A 26,072-nucleotide genomic window follows, 5' to 3' on the forward strand; every position below is an offset into this window, starting at 1 on the left:
GTTTAAGATTTCTGTGATGATTTTTGTTTTTGGGTTATTTTTTACCTTAAATTGTATTTAATGCATGCGTTTCTTTTTTGTCTCCACCAGGTGGCGCTGCTCGGCCTGGACCTCTTATCTGCCTTAGTGACAAGGTTACAGGAGCGATTTAGAGCCCAGGTGGGAACAGGTAAGACTCAAACTCTAATCTTTGATGCAAATTTAATGTTTTATTTAATGTTGGATTGTGGTAATCTGATCGAGTTGAAGTGAAGTCAGAGCTTTTCTCTATATTATTTCAAATGCTTGAATTAAAAAAAAACCCTGACCAGCGAAACTCAGTCTGTTCATTTGTCATTATCTTTATAAATTAAAGTTAGTTTGCATTATTTAATTAAAAATTGTTAAGTTTACTTTCAGTTTTTAGTTTTTATGTATTTTAATGTTAATATTGGATACTGGAAGTTGACTCTGTGTCTCTTATTGCCCCTCTCTTGCCCCAGTCCCCTCAGGATGAATTTTCATCCACATTTAAACACATCGACAAATAATCAACCAAAACATATTTTGTATTTTTGTATTTTGTATTTTATTTTATTCAGGCTCTTTGAAACATGTCGAGTAACACAAAAATACAACGTTGCAAAAGCGAGTGAGAATTAAAGAATTTGAAGAAAAGTTATCTGGAGCATGTACAGACTGATATTAATCTTTAATAGGGCTGTCAAAATTGAGAGCAAACAAAACTGCTGTATGATACCCGCCGCTATCTTAGTTTAATTGGTCACATGACTGCATCACATGACTAAAATGTGTCATCGTTTTTTAAGAAAAGGCTCCGGGTTCACTGTCCACACTGCGACGCGAAAACGGCATTTTCAAATGTATCTGCTTTGGAGAGCGTTTTCAAAACGCTGCGTTTTCCTTGACCAAAAACGCCGTCTCAGTGTGGACGGAAGACCAAAGCGGAGAGAAAAAGATGCGTTTTTAAACAAAAACGTATTCGTGTGGACATGGCCTAAGTTCCTCAGTGCATCCTCCCCTGAATTTAAATGTGTGAAAAATCAAAAGCTTTTGTTTCAGAGTTTCAAACTACTGTTCTCACCTCTTCTCACCAAGTTTCTGTTGAGTGCTGTTGATCACTTCATCTGCTCTTACTTTGCATGAGAATAACTTGACAAAACATACTGTACAACTGAGCCCTTTCACCATCGTTAAGTACCAATAAATAACTCATATTTCCATCAACTCCTTTCTTTCTTTCTTTCTTTCTTTCTTTCTTTCTTTCTTTCTTTCTTCAGTTCTGCCCAGCCTTATTGATCGATTGGGAGATGCCAAAGATCAGGTGCGAGAAACAGACCAAACGTTGCTGCTTAAGATCATGGAACAAACCGCCAATCCGCAGGTAACACGCTCACTTTTTCTAAGACAGTTCAGGTGTTCATGCATTAGCTCAAATTCAGATGGATGTCGGCTTTAGTTCTCACTTGTTTACTCTGTGGTGAGCTTGGGGGTCTCACTGGGTGTGAAAGTCTGCTGCCACACCCGTCTGCACCCGCAGACTTCCTGCAGTGGAAGCTGGGGGCTGGCAGGGGGCCGGCAGGATGCCAGTGGTTGACCTTGTTAGACAGGTGTTACACCCAGGGTCTTCAGCACAGACAGCATAAAAGAAAGAAGTTACCATGGTGACATCCACCACTGGTTGTCCAAGTCCTGCTCTGAAGCTTCAAATTGATCATCTGGGTGAACTGCATCAATAGAGCTAGCTATAGACCTGAGGACACAGCACACTCATTGACTAACGACTTCAATCAATCACATGTCGTTAGCCAATGAACATAACATTGATAATCCTCCCTTTTAACACTTAAACCAGGCACAATTAAGATATACATAAATGGGAAAGTGTTTACTGAGGTCAGGGCAATCTACCCGTAGCCTCCTCTATAAACAGATGATCTTTTGCAGCCACAGCTGTTGGCCCCTTGTGGTCAAAAGAATGCAGGTTTAAGGCGTTTCACCATCAGATTTAACTGACAACTACATTCATCCTTTACACTTTTTATTGCCTGAATATGCTTTTTCACAGGACGCAGCTTGTGCTTTTTTATTTTTAATAGATAAGACCAAAAAGCATCACTCTTGTCACTGCTGTGAAAGTGCAACAGGCGCTTGCTGGGCACTGTGATGACTGGACTGCTGTGCGATCAGTAGAAATGAGGCATACAGCTAGTATGAAATGGATGAAAAGTTGATTAATTAAATACAATTAAACAACATGTTTCTGAGTTTGTATAAAGACCAGGGAGGAGAAATCCTTTCATTGGAAACTGGTTTGGTCAGGTGTAGCTTTGTGTTTAAACACATTAGCTGATTTTTGATATGTTCTTCAAAGTACTCTCCAAATATTACAGTAAAATCTTACATGAATTTAAAGAATGTGAGTAAATGTAAGCCATTAAGATTATACGCCCCTTTTTTAAAAGAAATATGTGACTACTACGACTGTCTTTCATGAAACTACAGGACAAAAGTGTGTTCTCAACCTCTGACGGGGCGTCTTATCAGAATTTTCAGCTTGAAAAAGTCCTCTTTCATTGTGTACATGATGTTTTTGCAGTACGTGTGGGACCGAATGCTGGGAGGCTTCAAGCATAAAAACAACCGGACCAGAGAAGGAGTGTGCCTTTGTCTCGTCGCCACGCTGAACACGTGAGTTTCCCTCCTTCGCTCGTTGTGCTCGCGCAGGCCGATTGGGCCGTCACGTGACCTCATTGTTAAAAATCTGTGTCCTCCCGTCTCCTCGTTTTTGTCCCGCTGCTCATTACTCTGATCTGTTTGTCTTACAGATATGGAGCCCAAGGCCTGACTCTCAATAAAATTGTTCCTCATATATGTAACCTCCTGGGGGACCCCACTAGTCAGGTAAAGCCTACCATGACATCTCTCTTCTTTTCGTTTTTCTTTTTAGAAGATTTTGTGAAGAGACACCAGGTGAAGTTTAATTTAAGCCAGCCGGCACCACCTTGTACCACCAGGTGGTGCAGTGAGTTAACCAGGGATGTCATATAGAGTACCTGATTAAACGCTGCCATCTGGAGGTGAAAGTCTGTATGACTTTTTTTTTTTTTTCAATTGTAATTTTTTTTCCCCCATTGGTTTGTCGGATGAGTTGACTACATCATTTTATTCATGGTGACTCTGCTGTGGAACATCTGAATAGAAACGTCTGTTTGTTTGACTCCTCTCTGATGTTGTTGTGTGATGCTGGTCACCAGGTCCGTGATGGAGCCATGAGCTCCCTGGTGGAGATCTACAGACATGTGGGTGAGAGGGTGAGGCTGGATCTCAGCAAGAAGGGCCTGCCACAGTCACGGTAAGAGAACAGGCCGCTGCCATTTAACAATTTTTCTCTTTGATAGCCTTCATTGATTAACGGTAGAGCGATGGTTAATGAACAGAGAGCCCTTTATTAGTTCCCTGTTCCAACCACAGCTTGATTTTCACGCGCTGTTTGGTTCAAGTGGGTAAAATGTGAAAGTCATTAAACATTTTATAGCAACCCTGCTTTCAAGAGTCTCTTTTTAATTAGAATTATATTAAATTTTATTTAGCCTTTTTCACATATTGAGTTTCACTTTTATTGAACATTTTTCTACAGATTTGGCTGATGTACTGCAGGAATTTCCCATTTTAACGCTAAATAAATTATATGATCACATGATGTGGTCTTGTCCGAACCTGGATAATTACTGGGGAAATATATTTAAAGCATTATCTCATATCTGTGCACAGAACTTAGTGCTTGATTTCCGCATTGGCATTTTTGGAGTTATGCCATCTCAATACAAAATGAGTAAATCTCAGGAAAATGCCATAGCATTTGCCACATTGCTTGCCCGTAGACTTATTCTATTCCACTGGAAGTCTGATAAGGCTCCTTCATATGTACAATGGTTAAAGGAGGTGCTTTTCTTTTACCACTGGAAAAACTTAGATACAGAGTTCTCCCATCACAACAAAAATTCTCTGCGACTTGGAACCCATTTATTGACTATATAAAAACGTATTTTCCAGATGTGTGACATACATTTTTTGTTTGTTTTGTTTTGTTTCTCTTTACATGAGCCTCAGGTGGGGAGGGAGGGGGGGTTTCTTTTTTGTTTGTTTGTTTGTTTTGTTTTGTTTTTTGTGTATAATGGCAACGTTTCCATTATGTATTATGACCATGATTTGTGTAAAAAAAAAAAATTTAAATAGAAGTTTAAAAATAAATAAATAAATTATATGATTTTTCTTTATATTACCACTGTTTTAAATTGCTATCGAATTGTCCATATATAAGGATTATACCTTCCTAAAACATGATTCTGCAGCTCACCAGAGCACCTGTGAACCTGTGATTTAACATCAGAAATCAGCACAGAGTGTAAAATAAATGGTTGTTTAAACATAAAATATATATTCTGTTATGATTCATTATTTATGAAGTTGGCTGCAGATTTAAAGTTGAGCTGAACTGCAGTAGAGCTGGTGCATGTGCACTTTTTGGTCTCATTCCACACTGCAGAGGTTACTTTCTGGCTTTTTTTTTTTTTTTTGAGCTGTGGCTCATGACTGAACACCCCAGATGATTTTTTTTTTCCCTAAATCGGATTTATGGTCATCGCTCTTGTAATCAGCCATGAACAAGCTCTTTGAAGCGGCGCCAGAATTTTGTAGCTCGGGCTCAAAACGTGATTTCACGTTTAATATCAGATACCAGCGAACATTCAGATGCGGCATCTTCTTTGTTCCCTTTGTGTCCTCTTCGTTCCTCCTTCACACTGGGCCATATGTCTCTGCACCCCTCCATCACCCCTCTCGCTCGCTCTCTCTCTGGCCCCGTTGCCTGTTAGTCATCTGTGTGGTGGTTTCGGTCTATTTTGGTCCCTGCAGCAGAAAGCCGAGGGAGGGCTTCTCACCTCGGAGGTGATGGATGGTGCAGGAAACAGGTCTTTAGTTACTTTCTGCTGCCCATCTGCTTTGTTTTATGTGCCATCTGCATAATTATCTTCACATTCTTGTCTTTCTCTCTGTCCCTCTGTTACAGCTTGAATGTAATCTTCAGCAAATTCGATGAAGTCCAAAGATCCGGGAACATGATCTCATCTTCTGGTTCAGGTGAGTGCTCCTCTCTTTGCTTCGGGCTTCTTTCTGCTGGTATGCAGAGCACATTAGGGGCTGGCTGATGTGGAAATTCAAATCACATCTCTGTAGTTTTAGGCTGGATAAATTATATGTACCTCAGTATCTTCTGTCAAAAAGCAACAGGTGGGACGTCTCAAACACGTTTATTAAAGGAGCTGCTGATCCTGCTGTTGATGACTGTAGTTTTTCCCCGTTGTCTGACTGGCTGACTCCCGCTTGGTCGGTCAGGCTCTCTGAGGGCCTGTTGTCCTGAAAGTGAATCTGCAAAGGTTCAGATTTCCTGCACCTTTGTCTTTGAGTCAGCTGCAAAATCAGCTGAAACTTGCGGAGCTGGTTTCAGTGAACCTGGAGGCTGCAGAAGTTTTAGCTGAATATTACTGCTCCTGTTTTTTTCAACCAGAGACTGTGACTTCGTCTGAGGTCTTAGGCTTCATCTGTGTTGTAGTTTATACATTTGTTGTTGTAGTTGTTGTTTTTGGTGGGCGATTTGTATCAGACTGCTTCTCACAAGGACATATGAACTCATGGTTCAGTGAGTGTGTCCTTAGAGCTGCCCTCTTTGTAATCTGTTCAGGGGATGTCTGAGATTTTTAGCTACAAATACATGGGTTAAGGTTTCCCAATTGCAGCCCTGGAGCAAAAGCAATTCTCTTTCTGGTGCTTTAAGTCGTTTTTGTTTCGAGGGGATGGGGCAGAGGGGATGGGGCAGCATATGACAGTGTCTGTCATATGGTGCAGGGTGAAATTTAGGAGTTATTTGACAGCAGAACTTGAAGACAACATCTTCCTTGTGGCAGATTCTTCTCTCCTGTGTCATCACTCTCTTTTTCTGGCGTGTCAGCTTCTGAGTCTACCCTCCATGTTGAATGTGTACATGAACGTGGAGAAAGGAGGAGGATGGGGGAGGGTTTCAGGCCCAGTGGACAGCCTGGGACGAGAGTCAGAGATTTCAGCTGTCCCTCTGTGGAACTAAAAAAGACCAGCAGACTCTGTTAATATATCAGAAACACGAAAAAATAAAACTGCAGTTGGGTGGATGTTAGAAATTCTTCGCATTTGGAGCTGCTGACTCTGTCTAATTGCAGCTAACACCACATTTACAGCAAGAACAGCTGATCCGAGGAGGACACGGTGAGACAGGGATCAGTGTTTCAAAACAATGTCCACCTCCCGTCTCAGCTGCCGCTCTGAGTTTCTTTGAGTGTCATGTGAAGTTTAACTTTCAGTAAGACCTGATCAATCATGATGAGGCACGTTTTTCTGTCAGATTTAAGCTGTATTCACCAGCCTGCTGAGTCACAGTCGCAATCTTAAGATGATGACACAGCATTTCAGTCGGCACTGAAGTTCTTTCATCTCTTTCCTGCTATTTTTATCGGTTATTTTTGCACCATATTTTCATCTTCGTTCTTCTGTTTACTCGACTCCTTAAATTGATCTGTATAAAATCCATCAAATTGGAGAAAAAAATCCCACCTGACCCCCCCCACCCCACCCCCCACCCCCCCTTAGTTAATCCTTGTTTTTTACTTTTAGAGAGTCCAGAAAAAATGTTCTCATCAGTCAGTTTCTTTGTAACCTCCTTTAATTTCAGACACTGAGGGTAAATAATATTATAATATAAATAATAAATAATATTGTTCAGCTTGTTATTTAGACATATGAAGCAACTCCTGAGTGTGAGTCCTAATAATGGACACTTTAGCCAGTGTTCATGTTGCTGTGTGAAAGTTAACTTGGAGGACTGAGAGGAGCATGTAAACATGTCTCATTTCAGCGCTTATTAGATATTGAGCCTTTATATCCATCACGATCAGCTGCTTGGCTCGACTCGTCTCTTTCACAGCTCCACTGAAATTGACTCTGTGACTTGTTTTAATTGAAATCTGTCAGTCTTAGAGAGAGGGGAATGTCTGGTGTTAATGTGGATGGGCAGTGAGCGCCGTGACAGCAAAATAAGAATAGACTAGAATAGAATAGAATAGAATAGAATAATCCTTTAATTATCCCACAAGGGGAAATTTGGTTGTAACAGCAGCTAGAAGACACATATACAACAAACAGTACACAGAACAGAAACATACAGTTTTTCTTACACATTTACATCAAGGACAATGGTTACTATAATAAGCTCTAAGCATCGAGGAAATGGGTTGTTGAGTTATTATAGGCCTTTTTATTTTTATTTTGTTTTACTTTTTTTCCTTGGACTTCAGTTGTAATTGCGTTAAACTGTAGTTTGAAGCGCGAGTTTGATGTTTCATAGAGTTTTTATTGTTTGAAAATGCTCAGTTAATGTTATTATGCAATGAGCACATTTGTCAGGGGCTAAATTTAACAGTCATTTAGTTTCAACGAACACATACATGGATGCCTGAGGATGGTAGTGTGACCAAACTGAGAGAGAGTATAGATGATTCATCTATATATTTAAAAAAAAAAAAATACAGTGGAACCCCGACTTCCGAAATTAATTAGTTCCCAAGGGAACTTCTTAAGTCAAAAATTTTTGTAAGTCGAAACACCCATCGCGCCTTTTGAGTGAACGATAGGCTATAGGCTAATTGCTAACTGCAACAACAATATGTCGTTCAAGTGGAACAGCGAAGCGCAAGTACGAAAGCCAAGGGGGTTGTCACATGATTCGGAAGGCATTGTGGGCGTTCTGGGCTCAGCCAATCAGAGCTGGGCATTTTGCCGTAACACGAGCAGAAATATTGCCGTTAAGTGCCTTTGTAACTTGAATTTTTCGTTAAATGGGGTCTTCGTAAGTAAGTAAGTAAGTCAGGTTTTTTTTTTTTTTAAGTATAGTTTTTAATTTTATTTTGATTAACCTAACAGTTTCTTTTTTGCAAAGGGCAGAAGTTTAAACTGTTCCAAAATTAACTGAAGGACAAGAGATTGAAAAAAGCAGCTTTGAATTCATGTCTAAAGGATGCATCGTGTTGGAGGGATGTCAGCTAAAGCTCAACTATGTATTATCACTTTTTACCACAAGAGGAAGCAGTGAGTCAGTGCACCTTTTATTTAACCGTTATGGTCGGCATCCGGGGGAAAAGACAAAGCGTCGGAAGGAATAGGGAGTAGGACTTAAAAGAAATGTCAGAAATTAAATTAAGGGCAGCACACATCCCAAAACATCTCAATACAACCACTGGTAAAATGCTGCCCCCTGGTGGCAATAGATATAGTTGCAGAGGGTAATTACGAAACGTAGCTTTACCTCTCACAAAACTGAGCTATTTCAGCAACTAAAGTGCTATATGTTACACGGGTATCGTGTTTTTACAGCTCTCTTAGTGTATCCCATCCCTTTAGTGTTTCCTTTATCTGTTACAGATCAGCTAAAATGATCAAAAATATCTCAAAAGTGCAAAAATATACAATTGCTCACTCTCTAGATGGTTGACTACAGACAGATGGAAAGAGACAGGCTGTTTTTTCAGGGAAGGAGACAAGGGAGGAGGGAGCAGAGTGAGAGACTGTGGAGGGATAAATCGACAAGAGCGAGGGAGGGAGCAAAACAAAGCAGCCATTTCTGTGGCAGCACTGTGAGGTAAACAGAGCGAGAGGTGGCAGAGACTTCGGTTAGAGCTGAGCGATCGGTGGAGCGATCAGCTGTGGATCTGCATTCCTGTTCTGCTCAGCAGCTTTGCACCATGACAGCTGGAGAAGGTAAGACTGGAAATGCGAGGAGCTCTCAGACCACACGCTTTGAAGCACCCAAAATATTATCATCGTCTTTTTTGCTCTGTGTTTGAGTTTTCATCTTTTTATGTAATCTTTTTTTTTTTCTGCTGCAAACTGAGCTCTGAGCCGCGTCTGTACTTTTCCGATCGAGGAAGGAGTCTCCGGTTGTTTCTGCAGCAGCGTGGCGTTATAATTATAAGTGTGACTGCTGCGACGAAGCTGCAGCAGCTTTCAGCGGTCACACTGTGATTTCTCCATGCAGTGCACATGGTAGTGTCACATTTTTTGCCTCTTGTTTGGAGAATGCCTGCTGGTGCCTGAAGCCACCAGCGACAATTTGATTTTCCTTATCCTGGAAACGGTTACACATTTCTCTATATCATTTAGATAATTTGTTACATAATCCCTTCTATTATATATTTTTGTGCGTATAATTTTTGATAAGCTCACTTTCGGTTTTATGGTAGGAGTATACAAGGACAAAAAATCTTGCTTCTGCTGACGTTTCATTATAAAAGCAGCCGGCCCTGACATGAGAATCTTCCTCAGGTTCGACATGAATTTTGTTTTGCAGTTTTACATCAGCGGTTCAGTCACTGGCAGAGCAGCAGTCAGCAGCAGCTCTTTTAACAACCAAAGTGGAACTAAAGTTATTGCAGCACTTGAATTGTATGAAGAAAACAGGTCATCCTCACAGTGGGAGTGGTGCATTTTTAAATAGGCGGATGCTCCAAGAAACCTGATGAAGTGGGCGAAACCTGCTTAAGTCAGAGATTTATTTTGCTGCAGTATTTTCACTACTGATACAGCGCATGTAGAAATCCTTTCCACTTAGTTTCTATAAATATGTTGCGCGTGTGATATGCTGGCGAATTTCTGATCAAGCAGAAACCAAATAAACATTCTGCAGGTCAACATAAAATCAGAAACAGACCGTCAGCGCTCCTCTGACAGGAGAGATGACACCGTGTGGGGCGGTGTGACGGTGATCCTGGTCGTGTTCCAGACCTGCTGCGATCGCTTCATGCTTCATTTCTGCTGTTGTGCTCGGCTTTCACACGGCCACAGGGGTGAGGCGAAGGTAATCTCGAGCTGCTCGGGGGTGATTTTACCTGGAAGCAGAGTCGTATGGGCCACAAAAATTAGCCAAATAAATCCAGTGCAGTTTGTTTCAAAGCTTTATTAATGCTAGCAAGCCAAATGTTGACTTTGGTCGTGTCCAAATTCATGGGCTGCATCCTCCTGAGGCCGCATTTGTAGACCGATTACGTCACAGCGACGCGCCGAAGGCTGTCCAAATTCGTAGACTCCTCCGAATGCAGCCGACAAATGCGTCCTCCTTTTCCCCGAATTTGAAGGATGGGTCGGGTGTGTCCTTTGTGGCCGACCATATCCCAGAATTCATAGCGCGGCCCAGCCAAACTCCAGTTTCCAACAATGGCGGCCGCTACTAAGTTTTAAAATTACTCTTATTAATCTTTCTGGGTCACAAAATAAACTTTTAACATATTTTCAGGCGAGAAAGTAGCTGTGTAAACTTCAAATATCTGCTCGGTTTATCAAGATATCGCATATTTGCAAAAGTGCTTCGACGTTTTCGGAGACGTCTGCTACCCACCAGCTCGATAGCAAGCCGGGAGCTCGAGGGTTACTGATGCGGCCAAGAACGGCACAACTCCCGGCACATCATTTTCAGATCACCGCAAACTTTCGCTGCTCGGGTTAAACGTAATATATAAGTCACTTAGACAACCTAAAGATGTTATTGTTGGGCTTTTTTCAGTGTTTTGTTTGTTCGTGAGTAAATCGGTTTGGCTGAGATTAAAGTTATTAGATTAGATTAGATAAAATAAAACTTTATTAATCCCCCGGGTGGGTTCCTCCTTGGTTTTTACACAGCTGACTAAACGTCAAACAGAAAACTGATTAAACAGAAGTGTGAGACAGTCGAGAATTTACGCCAGTGTCCTGTTATATTTTAGATAGCAAGGAGCAGACGGCCGAGTTTATTAAACTCCACTGAGACAGCGGTGACGCAAATCAGAAGGCGAGACCGTCCAATTTCACGGCCGTTTACTTCCGGCCTACCCGACCTTCTGAGGACCCGGCCCACGTAGACCGCGAAGGCCGGGTCCTCAGGAGGATGCAGCCCATGAATTTGGACACGACCTTTATGTCCAGCTGCAAAAAAAGGAGCGGTTCTACTTGCCTGTGACTAATATTTAGCTTTTCATAACAGTGTGTGGGAGTAGTCTGTTTATTGTTTTGGTTCCATTTTCTTTCCATTTCCTTTCTTATGTATGACATACATTTCATGCATATAAAATGTTTTATTTCCTATAAACTACTGAGAGGAGAAACAACTACTGAAACATAAAGGCTCACTTATGCGCAGATATTAAACCTCCAAGCATCTGTGTGTTTGCTCTCAACACAGAATAAGCCCTAAGTTTGGTAATAAAAGCTGCATTTAAAACTTTAAATTGTCCCGTATCATAAATACAGCTGCAGCTTTGTAACAAGCCAAATCTATTTAAAATCACTGGTAAAATCAGTGAGTTCTGACGATTTCTAATCATGTATAAACAGTTTGGAGGTCCGGTTTACTGTGGCGCATCGTTCAGATGGATAGCTTGTGTGGATATCTCGGATGTGAGCTAGAAGTTTGTATTATTTCTCCAGATCTGCGCACACTGAGGCTTCAGATCCAGGCTGTATTTATAACCACAGAGGAGAGCTGTGGGTGGGTGGGTGGGACGCCATGTCAGCTGCTCACTTCTCAGTTTCTTGAACACAATCACAGTGTTTTTGTGACTGGCTGAATTCCCAAGGCATTTTGTGTGCATTTGTTGTGTGTGTGTGAGCTCTCACAAGCCCCTTCCTGTGCTCTGCTGCTGTTACATAAACCCTGCAGACTCTGCAGGTTTTTGTTTCCCTCAGTGTTCAGCTGTGATGAGCAGATCCTCATCCTCAGCCTCATCATGACAGCCGGTTTAAGCATCTATTACTTGACTGGAAAATAAACAAAACGTGTTAATTCAGGTTGTAAGAGTCACAGAGTTTCTTCACTCATGTGACATCATGTCGGGGACTGTCGGTAAAATGAGAAATGACATCATTCTCTGAGCTGTGAAACCTGATTTCAAGTATAACTCCAGTGTGTGAACGAGGAGAAAGGAGAGCGCTTCATTCTAAGGAAGCTCTTTGATCGTGACACACACAGTGAAAGCGGTGCTTTGCAGAGAGCTTAACAAGCTCATTAATGTGTGTGTGGGTGTGTGCATGCTGTGTATTTGCTGCCATTGGCTGCTTTACTGTGTGGAGGAGGATTTGGCTTTAAAGCACCAAAGAAGTACCTTTTCTTTAAATGTCTTTGATTTGAAGAGGCCATACTGATAAAAATAGAAGGTTCAAACATGCATTTTGCATGTCGACAGCTGGGAGCAAATGAGTTCACTCTTCATTGCCAACTGAGTTTATTAGCAAAATGTACAAATTTCCAGCTGTTTGCAAAAACTAGATCGCAGCAGGACAGTTAAATGTTACAAGAGACGTAATTCAACATCATCTATTTTTAATGTTTTCGGTTGCAAAATCATTCAGAACCCGAGCGAGACTGTGTAAGGGGGAGGGGGGGGGGGTGTTGGAGGACTTTATATAAAACAAAGGGAGATGCAGAGAAATGAAGAGATGAGTTTAAACCTCTTGAATGATGCTTTTGTTTTACTGTTGCTCTCTGCCAAGTGAATTGTGCAGACAGCCCTTCTGGCCCTGTGATTCTGGGGTTTAAACAGCGTCTTTGATGGGCACAATAAGAGGCCGGTACAGCAGTGGCCCCTCTGCTTGGGAAACAGGCTCGGGGTTATCTGCCGCACTGACAGTCTGTGCAAATAGTTTGTGAACAGGCTCATTTGGGGTAGCACAAACCTGAATGTGAAGCAAATCCCAAACAGTAACAAGCAAACACTGTTACTGCAAACACTGAGAGAATGTTAATTAATGCTGAATAGAAATCTATGGGAGACTTCAATATTAGCAAATTCAAAGTATAACTTCCATTTCAACCCTTGTTTTTGGAATAAAGTCAACAAACCTTTTAAGGAGTTTCTCGCAATACCAATAATTGCTGTCCTCCGAGAAGGATTTTAATCTCAGAGAATGTATTTGTTAGAAAAATCCAGTGTAATCTGTTTGCAGGATTCAGCTGTAGATACAGTTTTTTCTCATTTGGCGATTCTTTTTCTGTTACTCTTAAAAATAGATATCGATCCCTCTATTTTCTTCTGCTTGTCCAAATTTGGGTTGCCAAGGCAGCAGGATAAGCAGGTATTCCAGGCGAATAGTGCATTTAACTGGTAATTCTGTCTGGGCGTCAGAGTCAAACATCAAAGGTATTAGGGCTGGGCTATATCATACCGTTCATGGTAATACCGGTATAATGTTGGGCAATGATAAGAAAATGAAATATCGCGATAGAATATGGGTCAAACGCGCATGCGCAGTACCTTTGTTTTCATACGCACGTGGCAGAAAAAGCATGGCGGCGACGGAGGAAGGGCGAAAGCGGGTCGTTGAATGAAGCGGATGAACCAGAATTGGTTTGTAAAAATGCTGCAACTTCAGTGGTGTGGAACTGGTTTGGCTTTCGTCAGATACACACCAAAACACAATTTTTGGTAGCGCATGCAAGCGGGCCGTTGTTATTACCATGTTTTTCGGAAAATAAGTCGCTCTTAAAATTCTTTTATTTTCTGAAAAATTGACAGTGCCCATTATAATCTGGTGCGCCTTATGTATAAATTCTGGTTGTGCTTACTGACCTCGAACTGATTTTATGTCTTACACAGCGCTCAGAAATCTGTAAAAAAAAATGTTTTAGCACGACTTTGATAAGCTAGAAAGCTGCACCGCTTGATGAATTGTCAAAGCATTACGGCTTCCGTAGTCAGGAGCCTCACCGAGTAATACGTGCTGTTCTTCAACATAGTATTACCGTATTGTGTGTGTATAACCTCTTTTTAAGTTTTGTGGATATTACACATGGTTATGCTCAGGATATGTTGGCCAGTTTCCACTGGAAATGACTTTTGGTTAAACTGGCAGCAAGGAATTTGCATAAAAAAACAGCTGCTTGTTTAAGTGAAAATACATTGATGGGGGTTGTTTTTTGTTTTTTTTTGCACTAATAAAGTTGTGGAGTTGTAAAGTATTTTGTCTCACGTCAGTTATGTCATTATCGCAATTTCTCAAATATATATAGTGATAAATATTTTTGGCCATATCGCCCTGCCCTAGTACCCATCGGTGGTCATGGGTGTCCATAAAACATACGACCAAATTTGCTTCTGCACGTTAAACTGTAGTGCTGGTAGGCCGATTCTGGTCATAAAACCTGCTCCGTTTCTGCTGATTCTACCTGCCAGTCATCATTTAAGTATTTGCTCATTGATTGTGTGAGGTCGCCGCCATGTGCAGATGTTTGAGAGCCAATCCTGTGTCATGTGTCAAAGCCCAAGGTGCTGAGCAGCTTCCTACAGATGCACACTTACTGGAATGACGTGGTTCAGGCTCTGACCTGGTTTATCTGCCTGAACCACTTCACCTAGCTCTGGCTTCTTGTTAGTCTGACTCTCTGTTGGCCTCTCTCTCATTTGGCTACATGTCTGTATGTAATATATGGATTTAGCTTCTTAATCCTGCTTTCTCATTTAAAAAAAAAACTGTGATAATGCAAAAAATGAAGTTAAGTTCTATCAAAAGCAAATCAGAAATCCGAGGAAAAGGTTATTAGGGAAACAAAGACTGCACAAAGTGAGTCTTAACACTGGGACAGACAGTGAGGTGGATCTTTTTCTCAGCACCACAGTGGATTATAAAAGTAGGTGTCCGTTGCTCATTGGACTTGTGATCGATAATTCTCTTTGCGCTATTTGTCTACCCTGAAAGCAGGGTGACACCACGGAAAACAGTTTTAGTGAAACAGAGACAGACATGTGTAGCCACAGGCTTACTGAAGTAATGAGACCACTGTGTCAGACTCTCCACACCATCCTGTTGGGCAGGAAGTGATAAAAATGACAGATTTTCATTAAATAGCGCCAAAAAACTGAACACCACAAGAGGAGTGTATGTGAGTGGCCTTTTTGAGTGTGTTTTGGGTTTTTTTTTTGCTGGCAGTATTTAAAAAATAAAGAGAAATAAATCAGCTATTAATGTGAACCAAAACAATTAATTTAATGCTGATATTTGTCTTAATTTACTTCAGTATTTATTCACCTTAAAAAGGGGGGGATCAAATGTTTTAGGATTTTTTTCCCCTGTAATTATAATTTCATTTACTAATTATTTTTATTTAGATTATCGTCTTATGTTCATTTTTACCCCAAATTAATTTATTCCATGTTTATTTTTATAATTCTTAATCTGGTTTTGTTTTATATTTCCATAATTTTTCTTTCAGTCATACAAAGATGAGAACAAACAGATTTATAGGTGAACTGATCACATGTTGATTGTTGTCAGCTAAGAAATTCACAGGGACGTGAGCTCCTTCCTGCTCGGTGGCTCTAAGAAAGCACGAGCTCAGTTTTCTGTTCGATATTTGACGGATCAAATCCCGTCTGTAACAAACAGGTATGAACAGAAGTCATGAGGTCTAAAATAAAATGGGACACTGTGCAAATCTCAGGAGATGGTAAACATCAGATTTCATCAGCACATAATTTGCAGGCAGAAGGTGATTTAAAATAAAAACATAGGAAGTCTTTATTATGATATAACACTGATCACCAGTCAGCTGTCTTATATAACACCAGCTAAACTGCTGCAGTGAGTGATGGAGACACCGCCTTGGGCCTCATGAAGATCCCTGTTGGACTCTTCTGGGCTCCCTTAGGGGGTACCAAGGGACAAAAAGGTGAAGAAGAAAACCGAGCAAGCTGGTGGGATAGCAAGAGATCCTCCCTCTGTCCTCAATTTAGAGAATTTTCCTGAGCTAAACTTTCAGTTAATCCCCCGTTCCCCTGAGCTTTTCTTCTGTTTGTATAAAAAGATCCTCACTGTTATATAAATCTGAGCTTCATGCAGATTACTATTGCCAGCTCTGGCAGCTCCACTGTGCACTGCACCCACAGTGTATCCTGACACCTAGTGGACAGAAAAGGCAGCACACCTCTCAGTCCTCAAACAACAGGATTTGCGCCTTTATTTTCAGAGGGGGTTAAACAACACTAACAAGTTAATACAGTGAAATAAGAAATGAAAACTGAAATGAGAATATGTGTCTACAAAATTTAAAAAAAAAAATGCAGTTAATTTGGTTAAAACACCCATTCAGGAGGAGGTGATGTAATCGTGTTGTTACTCGCGCTGGATGTGGGGTATACCAAGTGTCCCTTTTTATGTGGGAGTGCACAGCATTTTTTATCCCATTGAGAAAATATCCCCTATTTTAATTATCAACATTCAACAGTCCACACTGCAGTGTTTAGCTTTTATCCAAAGAAACTGTATCACTGTGGGTCGTAGAGTGGACATTATAAGACTAGAAAATTAGAACGAGACACTCATTACAGTTCTTCCTTTCAGGCTTATTTTATTTAGTGAGTTCAGATAAAATGCAGTATTCCTCTCCTTGACATGATTACTGCCAAACCTGCAGAATTCAAATGTGTTGGTTTTTAGTTCTGCAAAGCAAAATTCCCGACCTGTCCCACACAAACCTGCTCTCTGTCCCTGCTTTCATTTCTTCTCTTACCGACGCTGGAAACTAACTGATACTTAAGTGAATTTAAGATGAAATAAAAACGTAATATGGATGCAGATCTTGGTCCCCTTTTAAAGTTACGTGATTAGTATTTTTGCTGTTTCTCCCCTGCAGATAAACTGTTGCGATATGACTGTTTTCTCATGAAATGTATTTCTCACGTGTTTGGTTGCTTCTTTGCTTTGCTGTAATGATAAAACACAGTGGTGTTAAACCTGCTTTACTTTCACAGCTACAGCAGATACTTTTGATACATTTCCAGAGTACTTAAAACCAGTTTTATCACAGTTGTGTAAAGATCGATGAAAAACTGAACAAACAGTTTTAGTCAGACAAAAAAAACCCCAAAACATTAAACTGCTGACGTTAGGGCTGGGCGATATGACCCAAAATTCATATCTCGATATTTTTTACCTGGACGGCGATATAAGATATATATCTCGATATTTTTTTTTAAAGCCATAAAGTAAGAACAAAAAGAGAGTTCTTAGTCAAAGCTGTGTCCCAGATGTCACACAGGCACTTTTATTAACATAGAGCATAGATGTACATAAAATTTACTCAAAAATAAATTATGAGCATTTATTAAATAATAATGCTCCATAAATAAAAGAAAACAATGTTGTTTTTGTGCATAACAAAAAGCTCACAATTGTGCAGTCAAAATGTAAACTAACAGACGCAAAGCATAATAACAAAGACAGATTTCACAGCTGCTCTGTTCCCAACTTCTACTGCGTGACTGACAGCATTGAGTTTGAAATCCTCTTCGTAACCACGTCTCTTAACAGGTGCCATTTATGGTCCTTATACACAGTAGGGTAATATTACGTTGAAGCACAGTACGTATCACTCCGCGAGGCTCCTCGGTAGCCGTAATGCGCCGACAATCCATCAACCGGTGAAGCTCCGTAGCTTACCAAAGTCGTACTAAAACATTTTTGACAGATTGCTGAGCGCTGTGTACCACATAAAATCGGTTCGCGGTCATCAAGCACAACCAGAATTCATACATAAGGCGCGCTGTCAACTTTTGAAAAAACGAAAGGATTTTAGGCCGTGCAGCGCCTCTGGGCTGCATGGCGTTAGCGTGGTTAGCTCGTTAGCGTGGTTAGCTAGCTAACACGTTGACGGCGTCCAGCCCCACGCACGGGGCGATGCGCAGCAACTCGTTAACGGAGATTTGCCGTGTCCATCTTGTCGCTTCCTGCAGGTGAAGCGATGGGGGAGGAGGGGGAGTTGTGTTCAGTGAAGGAGGGGCGAGGCCGAGTAATGTTGCGTAAAGACAAAAGTGGACGAAAGAGAGGCAAACTTGCGGCTCCACAAGTATAGTTATAACGTAACATAGACTATATCGATATAAAGGATATTGTCACATCTTATATCTCGTATAAAAATATATCGATGTTTTTTAAAAACTCGACATATCGCCCAGCTCTAGCTGACGTCCCTCACGGCCTCCGCCTGTTACAAGTGATGAAACCTTTACAGGAAGATGGAGGTGATGTCCAGAGGCTTGTGGGCTGATTGCTGCTGTCACCACTCATTTACCTTCAGATGCTCTAATGACCCGCCTCAGGCTGTGACACACACTCTTCCGTGTGTGTGTGTGTGAGAGAGAGAGAACTGCTCATCTCATGTTGCATGCCGCTTTAATTGCTCCCTGGGTAAATCACACACACAATCCAGCCGTTGTGTCAGCGTTGCTGGCAGCAGCTGCTCTGACAGCTGTGATCAATGCTCTCGTCTGTGTGGTCGGCCGCTGTGCTTTCTCCTCAGGTGTGCGAGCTGTTAGCCTTTACGAAGAGGCGAGGGGGCGGAAGTCTTGTCGATTTGTGTGTGTTTAGGTGATTGGCTATTGGTTTTGTTGGCCTACAAATTGATGTCTGATAACTGATTACTTCCTTTAACCTGGAAAAAAAAATAGATGCGCTGATGAGTAGGTTGGCCACTTAATCAGACTTTCTAACAGTGCTGTGATGGATTGCAAGGATCATACCTAAAAGAGCTGTTCCAGAAACAAAAATAACCCAAAACAGATGAAAGGAGTCAGCTAGGGTGGTTCAGGCAACTGATTAGGATGCTTTCCGGATACCTCCTGGGTGAGATGTTCCAGTCATGTCCTAAAGGGAGGAGGCCCACGACACACTGGAGAGATTATGTCTCATGGTCTCAAGGAAAGAAAGTCCATATGGGGCCATATTTACTAACAACCCTTTGATATTAAAATGGCCTAAAAGGTGTGTACACAGGTGTCTTTGTAGTGTCCAACATTTTGGAAAGAAAATAATGAATTTAATCACAAAGTTTAAATTCATGAATGTCTACAGCAGGCACTTTACTGCAGATTTAATACGTTATGTTATGTTGCGTCTGATATGGCTGTATTGGCCTCTCTTAGGTGTGTTAATGTTATTTGGAGCAAGTGGGGCATAGAGTAAGTGTATAATTGTCACGTGTAGGTCGTTCCAAAGCACAGAGCTTTGAGCCACAGCATCACACTTTGAATCTGCCCTGTGGGTCTGCAGCCTGAGTGTTTTAGGCCGAGCCCCACGTGTTTCCGCGCCTCAATAATACAAAACGGAAGTCAACCTGCAGCATTTGTGGGACGGAGAATCCCAATATCAGATGCTCGTGGAGGTGCGTCGTTTTTTTACAGGCAGCAAAGTAAGGGTTTACAGTAAGCTAATGGCTTTTCATTGTTTGAGAGGTTTAGCCACACAGAGATCGATCGATAGAGAATAGAGAGCGAATAGCATCTGCACGTCTTTTCTCAGCACCGACCGAGATTCTTTGGTTGCACCTCGTGTGTGGATTGTACTGGTTATTTTACTGTAAAGTGCACACTTCCATGGACCCAGGATCACATCTTGGCTCTTTGAGACGTTGTGTTCATCATCTGTGTTCTGGCTGACGTGTCAGTTCGACTTCCAGCTCACACTGTGTTGTTTTTTTGGGGGGTTTTTTCAGTCAAGTATAAAGCGGCTGGGATGAGAATTGGCTGAGCTAAGTCACAGAGCTAAGGCTGTGTTTCTCAGGGGTCTTGCTCATGAGTGGGTTGAGAGTCGAGTAAGCAATTGAGAGAAGGTCTGCAGTGATGAGGATGCTGTGCTGGTCTATTGTGGTGAAGAGAGAGCAGAGGGCCACAGAGAAGCTATTGATTTACTGGTGATCTACATTCCGACGCTCACCTATGGACGCGAGGTTTGGGCAGTGACAAAGGATGAGATCACCGATACAAGCAGTAGAAAGTCTCTTAGAGAGGGTGAAGAACGTGGGCGTACAGGAGGGGTTTGTCCTCCACATGAAAAAGCGAGGTGCTTTGGGCTACTGGCTAGGATGCCTCCAACCTCCCAGGGAAAGAAATATCTATCGGCTGGCTTATGAACACTTCAGACGAGCTGGAGGAGGAGGCTGGATAAAGAAGGTCTGAGCATCTCTGATTCCCCCGAGACTTAGCAGCAGATAAAGCACAAATATTTTCATGTCATTTTGTTTATGACCCTGAAAATATTGTCAAAGCTTCATCATTATTGACTTCTTTTTGAGAAACTGCATTTAAACACGAGAGCGTGGTCATCGTACAGGAACCGTGCTCAGTAAATACAAAATGCTTCATAACCTCAGACCCCTCCCTGTTTTTAGAGCCTTTAGTCCAACAGCATCAGCAGTGATGTTACTGTGACACATACACACACACCTCAGGGAGAGGGCTGGTTTGTCTGGGAGTGTGCCGGAGCCACACACAATCCATTCGACAGAGATGCCTGAAGAAAGCGAGAGTGTGTGTTAGAGGCTGCTGCCGAGACATGCTGAGGAAGCTGATGTGCAAGAAAATCTGCCCTCGTAAGAACGATGCATTTATCTGTCCTAATTTTTATCCTCGCCGCGCTCGTCTCGCCCTGCACAGCTTCCTGTCTGTCTGTTATTGCTCTGCTCTCTCTGCCTCTGTGCGTCTCATGTCTGCCAACCTGTTGCCTTTTTGTCCCTGTCATGTTTTGTATTTTTTGGTCATGATGATGATTTTCATGCAGGGAGCAGCTTGTGTGGATGAAGCTTCTATTTTATGTATCGGTTTATTATACGTGGCTACCACAGATAAAAGAAAAGGCACAAACCTGATTCCTAAACAGCAAGTTAATGTCTCTAAATGTCCTCAGACAGCGGTATGATCATGGCTGCAAACACCGCCTTTATCTCCGTGCCTCAGCTGCAAGATATCACCACCAGCTAATCCCTCGTGTGAGTGGTCACGTTGGGCAGGTGACGCCGGGGGCCATGTATGCACTGCTGCCAAACCAGATTAGAGTGAGATGGATGGAATGATTAAAGCGTGCACAGATACATACGCCACCTGACAGATTGCCCGTGTTGCACTCTCCCCCCTGAGAGGTTATCCAACGCAGCAATGACTCAGGGCTGTTTAACACTTAAGAGAATGATTTCAGCCTCTGAACGATGACTGAACGGTGCTTTATTGATCCTTACGGGAAATAATCCTCACAGTCAGCCAGCCTATATCAAAAGCCTAACTCACCTACACCCTTTCTCATTTCTTCTTCTTCTTCTTTTTTGCAGATAAGAACTTTGAGGATGAGGACTCTGTGGACGGAGGCCGGTCCTCCTCCTCCTCCTCCAAAGCACCACCCAGTGGCAGGAGGACTGTAGTGAGCTCTGTCAGAAGACCCAGCTCAGCCACCACGCCAAAGCCCACGGGTGAGGGAGAGGTTCAAGCTCAGCTCAGTGCTGGGAATAAATAATCTGCCGCTGAAAGTCACTATTTGTTCTGATTTAAAGAACAGTTTTTCACATTTTAATTTAACCCTGTGCCATAACAGTTTACCCTCAGGCAGCCGAGCTCTGTTGGCTGGCGATTCGTTATGTTTTAGAAAGAAATCTTTGTTTGACGGCAGTTTTTAGTCTGTCATAGATGTGCTTGCATTGAGAGCAGGTTGTTAACCCTTTAAAACCGGTCGGAGCGGGCACGCTCTGTTTTGCGTAACTTTTTTAAAATCCCGGTAGCTCTGCAACCACGTGAGCTAGCGCAATAATTTTTTTTGCATATGAAACCGGAGGAGTTGTACTTACATCTTATGCCATCAGCTTGTCCTCGGTCACAGTTTCCTTCCACATATAGCTTTGCAAAAACTGCATAAAAAGCGCTTGCAGCAACACAAACATAATATTCCAGAAACACGCTTTGCCGATCCGATCAGCTGTTCATAACACTTCCTACGTTGGAATAGACGCCAGCGCAAACTTTCCCATGTCCGCCATTACCTGCCCGAAACCGGAAGTGACGTCATTTTCGCGGAAATGTAGTTTTTTACCATCAGGCCCTTATGAGCCTATACTGGTGTTTTTACAAGTTATCTTTGACTTTCTGACTTTCTGTGTGGTTTCTGGGATGCTTAGGACTCATATTGCACTGCTGGAAATAGTTTATTTTGATGCATATGCTGCTTTTTTGCAAATTTGCATTATAATATTTATTTTCGTTTTTCCTGCAGTATAAAAATTGGTGTATTTCAAAAATAAAACTATGAAGACACTCAAAATAAATTTCCTGTGGTAGGAAACTATTTTGTGCAACTTTTTTGTATTTACAGTTTTGAGGGATAAGCCTCTTAAATTTCTCTAACTAGAAATATATGTTAAAAAAGCAAAAACGATTTTCAATGTTTTTGTAGTTTATTGCACTTTTTTGCAATTTATGTAATTACTATGCACTAATGCAGACATATTATTAAAATCTGGGCTGTAATGGTTGTATTGATGTATAGCAACTTGAAATGCTCCCAAAAATGGCTCCACAGCATGTAAAAATATAATATAAGCTCTGGCGGACTTGGTTCTATGGTAGGTCTTAAAGGGTTAATGACTGAACCGAGGCTTCTGTTCTTTGGTCAAATTCGTAGTTTAAAAGATGCTGTTGAATACCATTTAAAATACCTTATGTATATTTTTCAAAGGTAAAGAAGCTGCTGCTGGTGCTGTTGATGAAGAGGATTTCATCAAAGCCTTTGAAGACGTGCCCTCGGTCCAGGTGAGCTGGCCACATTCTCCACATGAAACCTTGCTCAGTGTGATGGTAGTTAGCCTCCCCAGAGGGTGTGGCTTTAGGAGTGTTAGAGGTAATTGGTCCACACCTGTGTGATGGTCCAAAATACTTGCTCCATCTCATGATGATAGCGCAGGTTGCTATCATCATGTAGTTGGGATTCTTGGCTTTATTGAAAATACCTGAACAGCTGAATCACGAAGTGCCTTAAAACTACTTCCACATGACTTAAAGGCGTTCATGATTTCTGGATGTCATGTCAGATTGACTTTAATGAATCCACAATGTTTCATCTCACACCACCTTAATGTTTAATCAAAACAGACAGCATTTAAAAAACTGATATAATTCTAGTTTATTGCTCTTGGCTGCACTGAAACAAAAGGGTGGGGTAGAAAGGCAGCTAATGCTAGCTAAATGGTTATCTGGTTATCAAGAGTAATCAGATTATTGCTTTAAAAATGTTCCAAGGCTCCAACAGCACAAACACCTTGCAGAGCTCCAGTTCAGGGACTCCAATTAGCTGAGGTAAAGCCTCACAGGCAGTTAGCAGCTACAGCCACGCCCCCAACAATGCAAACTTTAAGCCTTGATTAAAACATTGCACCAAAACAGTCTTTGTATCAGTCTGTTAACATGTTTATTTCTGCTGTAAAGTTGGACATTTTAATAACGTGGGGACTAGGGATGGGTATCGTTTAGGTTTTATCTGATACCGGTGCCAAACCGGTACTTTTGAAACTGTGCCGGTGCTTAAACGGTGCTCAAACCGGTGCTTAAATAATGGAGAACACAAAATTGGTCCAAAAACCTCATGTTCAGCTGTTCTTTTGTAAAAAAGATAACAATGTTAGCCTTTTCTGCAGCTATGGGGCAAATATGGTATCACTCTTGGCTGGAAGCAGAGCTTAATCAATGGAAAAAACACAAACTTTGTCCAAAAACCTCTCATGTTTAGCTGTTTCCCACTTTTTCTTTGGTCATTTTAGCCTTTTTGGCCGACAGCCGCATGTAACTACGATGGTGTTTGCTAGTTCACCTTACATGCATTAATGTAATAACGTGGTTAGCCTACTCAACGTAAATTACACACGAACAACATTAAGCTACTCACGCAAAGAAGAACGGCTGCTGCTGCATCATCATCCGTCATCATTTCTGCTACACTGGCAGGGCTACGGCTACACCCGCAGTAGATGTGCTAGGTGTGAGGTCTGGCAGCAAGCTATCAAATACGGTGCATTTCTCGGCTTTAAAAAAAAACGCTGTGAGTCGCCAGGTGTTTCATCGGATTTGAGGTGTTACCTCCTTTGCACAGTATCACAGTATCAGCTTAAAGCACTTGTTGCAGGCTGCTTAGTTTGCATATTTTGCTGTGAAGTACAGCCAGACTTTTGACCGCTTAGCCCTGGGCATTTTTAATCTGTAGCTCTGCTCTACAAGAACGTACGTACCTGGACCCGCCTACTATCCTCAGAAACGTAAAATGATTGGCTAGAATCTAAAGTATATCACAGCTCAGGGGAAAAAAAGCACCAAAATAAAGCACCGAAATGTGCACTGCTTTTCGGTCTGGTTACTACCGTTTATGTCAGAACCGGTGCCATCATGGCACCGGATACCGGTACCCATCCCTAGTGGGGACTGATTCACTGCCTGAGCCTCTAGTGGACATTAGAGGAACTGCACAGTCTGGTGATTCGGGGTCAGTCACTTTGGTGCGCCATATTGAAATATGTCTTGCTAATATTGTGGCTTCCCTTCCTGTCCTGTTGTGCACAGATCTACTCCAACAGAGAGCTCGAGGACCAGCTGACCAAGATCAGAGAAGTGCTGTCTGATGACAAACATGACTGGGAGCACCGAGTGGTTGCGGTGAGATTCTGGAAGCACACGTGTCCTCTTTAAAACACACACACACACACACACTTACATATAAAGATGATAGGTAATATATATTTGATCGTGACTTTTTTTCCCTCTTTTCTCATTCCTCTGTAGCTGAAGAAGGTCCGTTCCCTCATGTTGGCGGGTGCCACTGATTATGAAGGTTTCCCTCAGCAGCTTCGACTTCTTGAGGCTTCCTTCAAGCTGTCAGCTAAAGACCTGCGCTCCCAGGTGGTCCGAGAGGCCTGCATCACGCTGGGGTAAGAGACTGAGATTTTCGAAGCCTTGCAACACCCTTAACCACCCGCAACATCAACATGTGTCTGGGAACAATTTTATAGAATAATTTAACATTTAAAAAAACAGATGAGATGACATGTATTCAGACAAATAAGTGAGATTTCAACAACATCTCAGTTTTTCCACATACATCGAGTCTGTTGTTGTTATAATATGTACATGAAGATTTATTTCATGCTGTGTAAACCCATCCAGTGGGCTGACTCAGACCCTTTGGCACGCTGGCACCTGTGTAAATTGTCAGCTGGCCATTAGGTATAAGTACCTGCTGTAATCAGTCACCTGCAAATTGTTTTCTGAAACGTTCACCACCAGGCAGCAGAATTATAACAGTGGGTGTGCTGCTGGTTTTCTTTTTCTTTTCCCATTTCTTTCAGAGACCTCCTTTTTGAATTCTTATTATTATTTCCCTGGTTGACTCACTGCAGCTGTTGTTTCTTCAAATTCTGTTAAAGCTGTAGTTAATGGAAGACTTTTTAAAAACAGTATTAGTAATATGTACCTTAAAAATTTAAACTTAGTTGACCTTAAACCCTGGATGGCAAGAAAAAGAACTTTAAGTAAATGACAGAAAAAAAACTGAATTTGCTTTTTTTCTTTCTCCTCTTTGAGTTGATTGGTTTTCCTGTCGTAGCAGATTTTTTAAATGATCTTTTTATAATCTAAATGTGTAACAATTAATTTATTTTAATAATAAAATAATTAGTTAAATAAAATGAAAGCCTGTAATTAACAATCCTTTTATGCGTGAACATCCCTGGTTTAAGAGCGGGAGGAGACCCAGTCCCAGCTTCAGGAATCATATGTGCTCTGAGTCAATCAATCAATCAATCAAAATTTATTTATATAGCACATTTAAAAACAACAGTTTTGATCAAAGTGCTTCACAAATTAAAAAAAAAAAAGAATAAATAAATAAATAATAAAATAAAATAAAATAAGACAAATACAACGCAAGACGAGACAAACATAGAAACCAACCAAATGATAATCAAACTATCTTACATCAAAGCCAGAGTAAAAAGATGGGTCTTTAAACGAGATTTAAAAGACTGAACAGTTTCAGAAGAGCGAACGGCAATAGGGAGGTTGTTCCACAATCTAGGAGCTGCAATAGCAAAGGCACGGTCGCCTCTGGTTTTCAACCTAGACTTAGGTTGCATTAAGAGCATCTGGTTAGAAGATCTTAGTGCTTTTACA

General features: G+C 41.5%; 1 protein-coding gene across 1 annotated transcript in view; it reads left to right on the top strand.

Annotated features, from left to right (window-relative positions):
• clasp1a (cytoplasmic linker associated protein 1a) overlaps window positions 1–26,072 on the top strand; it is a 109,059-nt gene that overhangs the window by 31,163 nt on the left and 51,824 nt on the right. The window contains exons 3-12 of the mRNA XM_087829653.1: window positions 91–169; window positions 1,281–1,384; window positions 2,600–2,691; window positions 2,829–2,904; window positions 3,258–3,355; window positions 5,072–5,142; window positions 21,203–21,340; window positions 22,597–22,670; window positions 24,468–24,560; window positions 24,687–24,832. Coding sequence (XP_087685779.1) covers window positions 91–169; window positions 1,281–1,384; window positions 2,600–2,691; window positions 2,829–2,904; window positions 3,258–3,355; window positions 5,072–5,142; window positions 21,203–21,340; window positions 22,597–22,670; window positions 24,468–24,560; window positions 24,687–24,832 — 971 coding nt within the window. The remainder of the gene's footprint in view (window positions 1–90; window positions 170–1,280; window positions 1,385–2,599; window positions 2,692–2,828; window positions 2,905–3,257; window positions 3,356–5,071; window positions 5,143–21,202; window positions 21,341–22,596; window positions 22,671–24,467; window positions 24,561–24,686; window positions 24,833–26,072) is intronic.

This window comes from Neolamprologus brichardi, chromosome 16 (assembly GCF_056152115.1).
Source record: "Neolamprologus brichardi isolate AB-2024 chromosome 16, ASM5615211v1, whole genome shotgun sequence".
Taxonomy (NCBI): Eukaryota; Metazoa; Chordata; class Actinopteri; order Cichliformes; family Cichlidae; genus Neolamprologus; species Neolamprologus brichardi.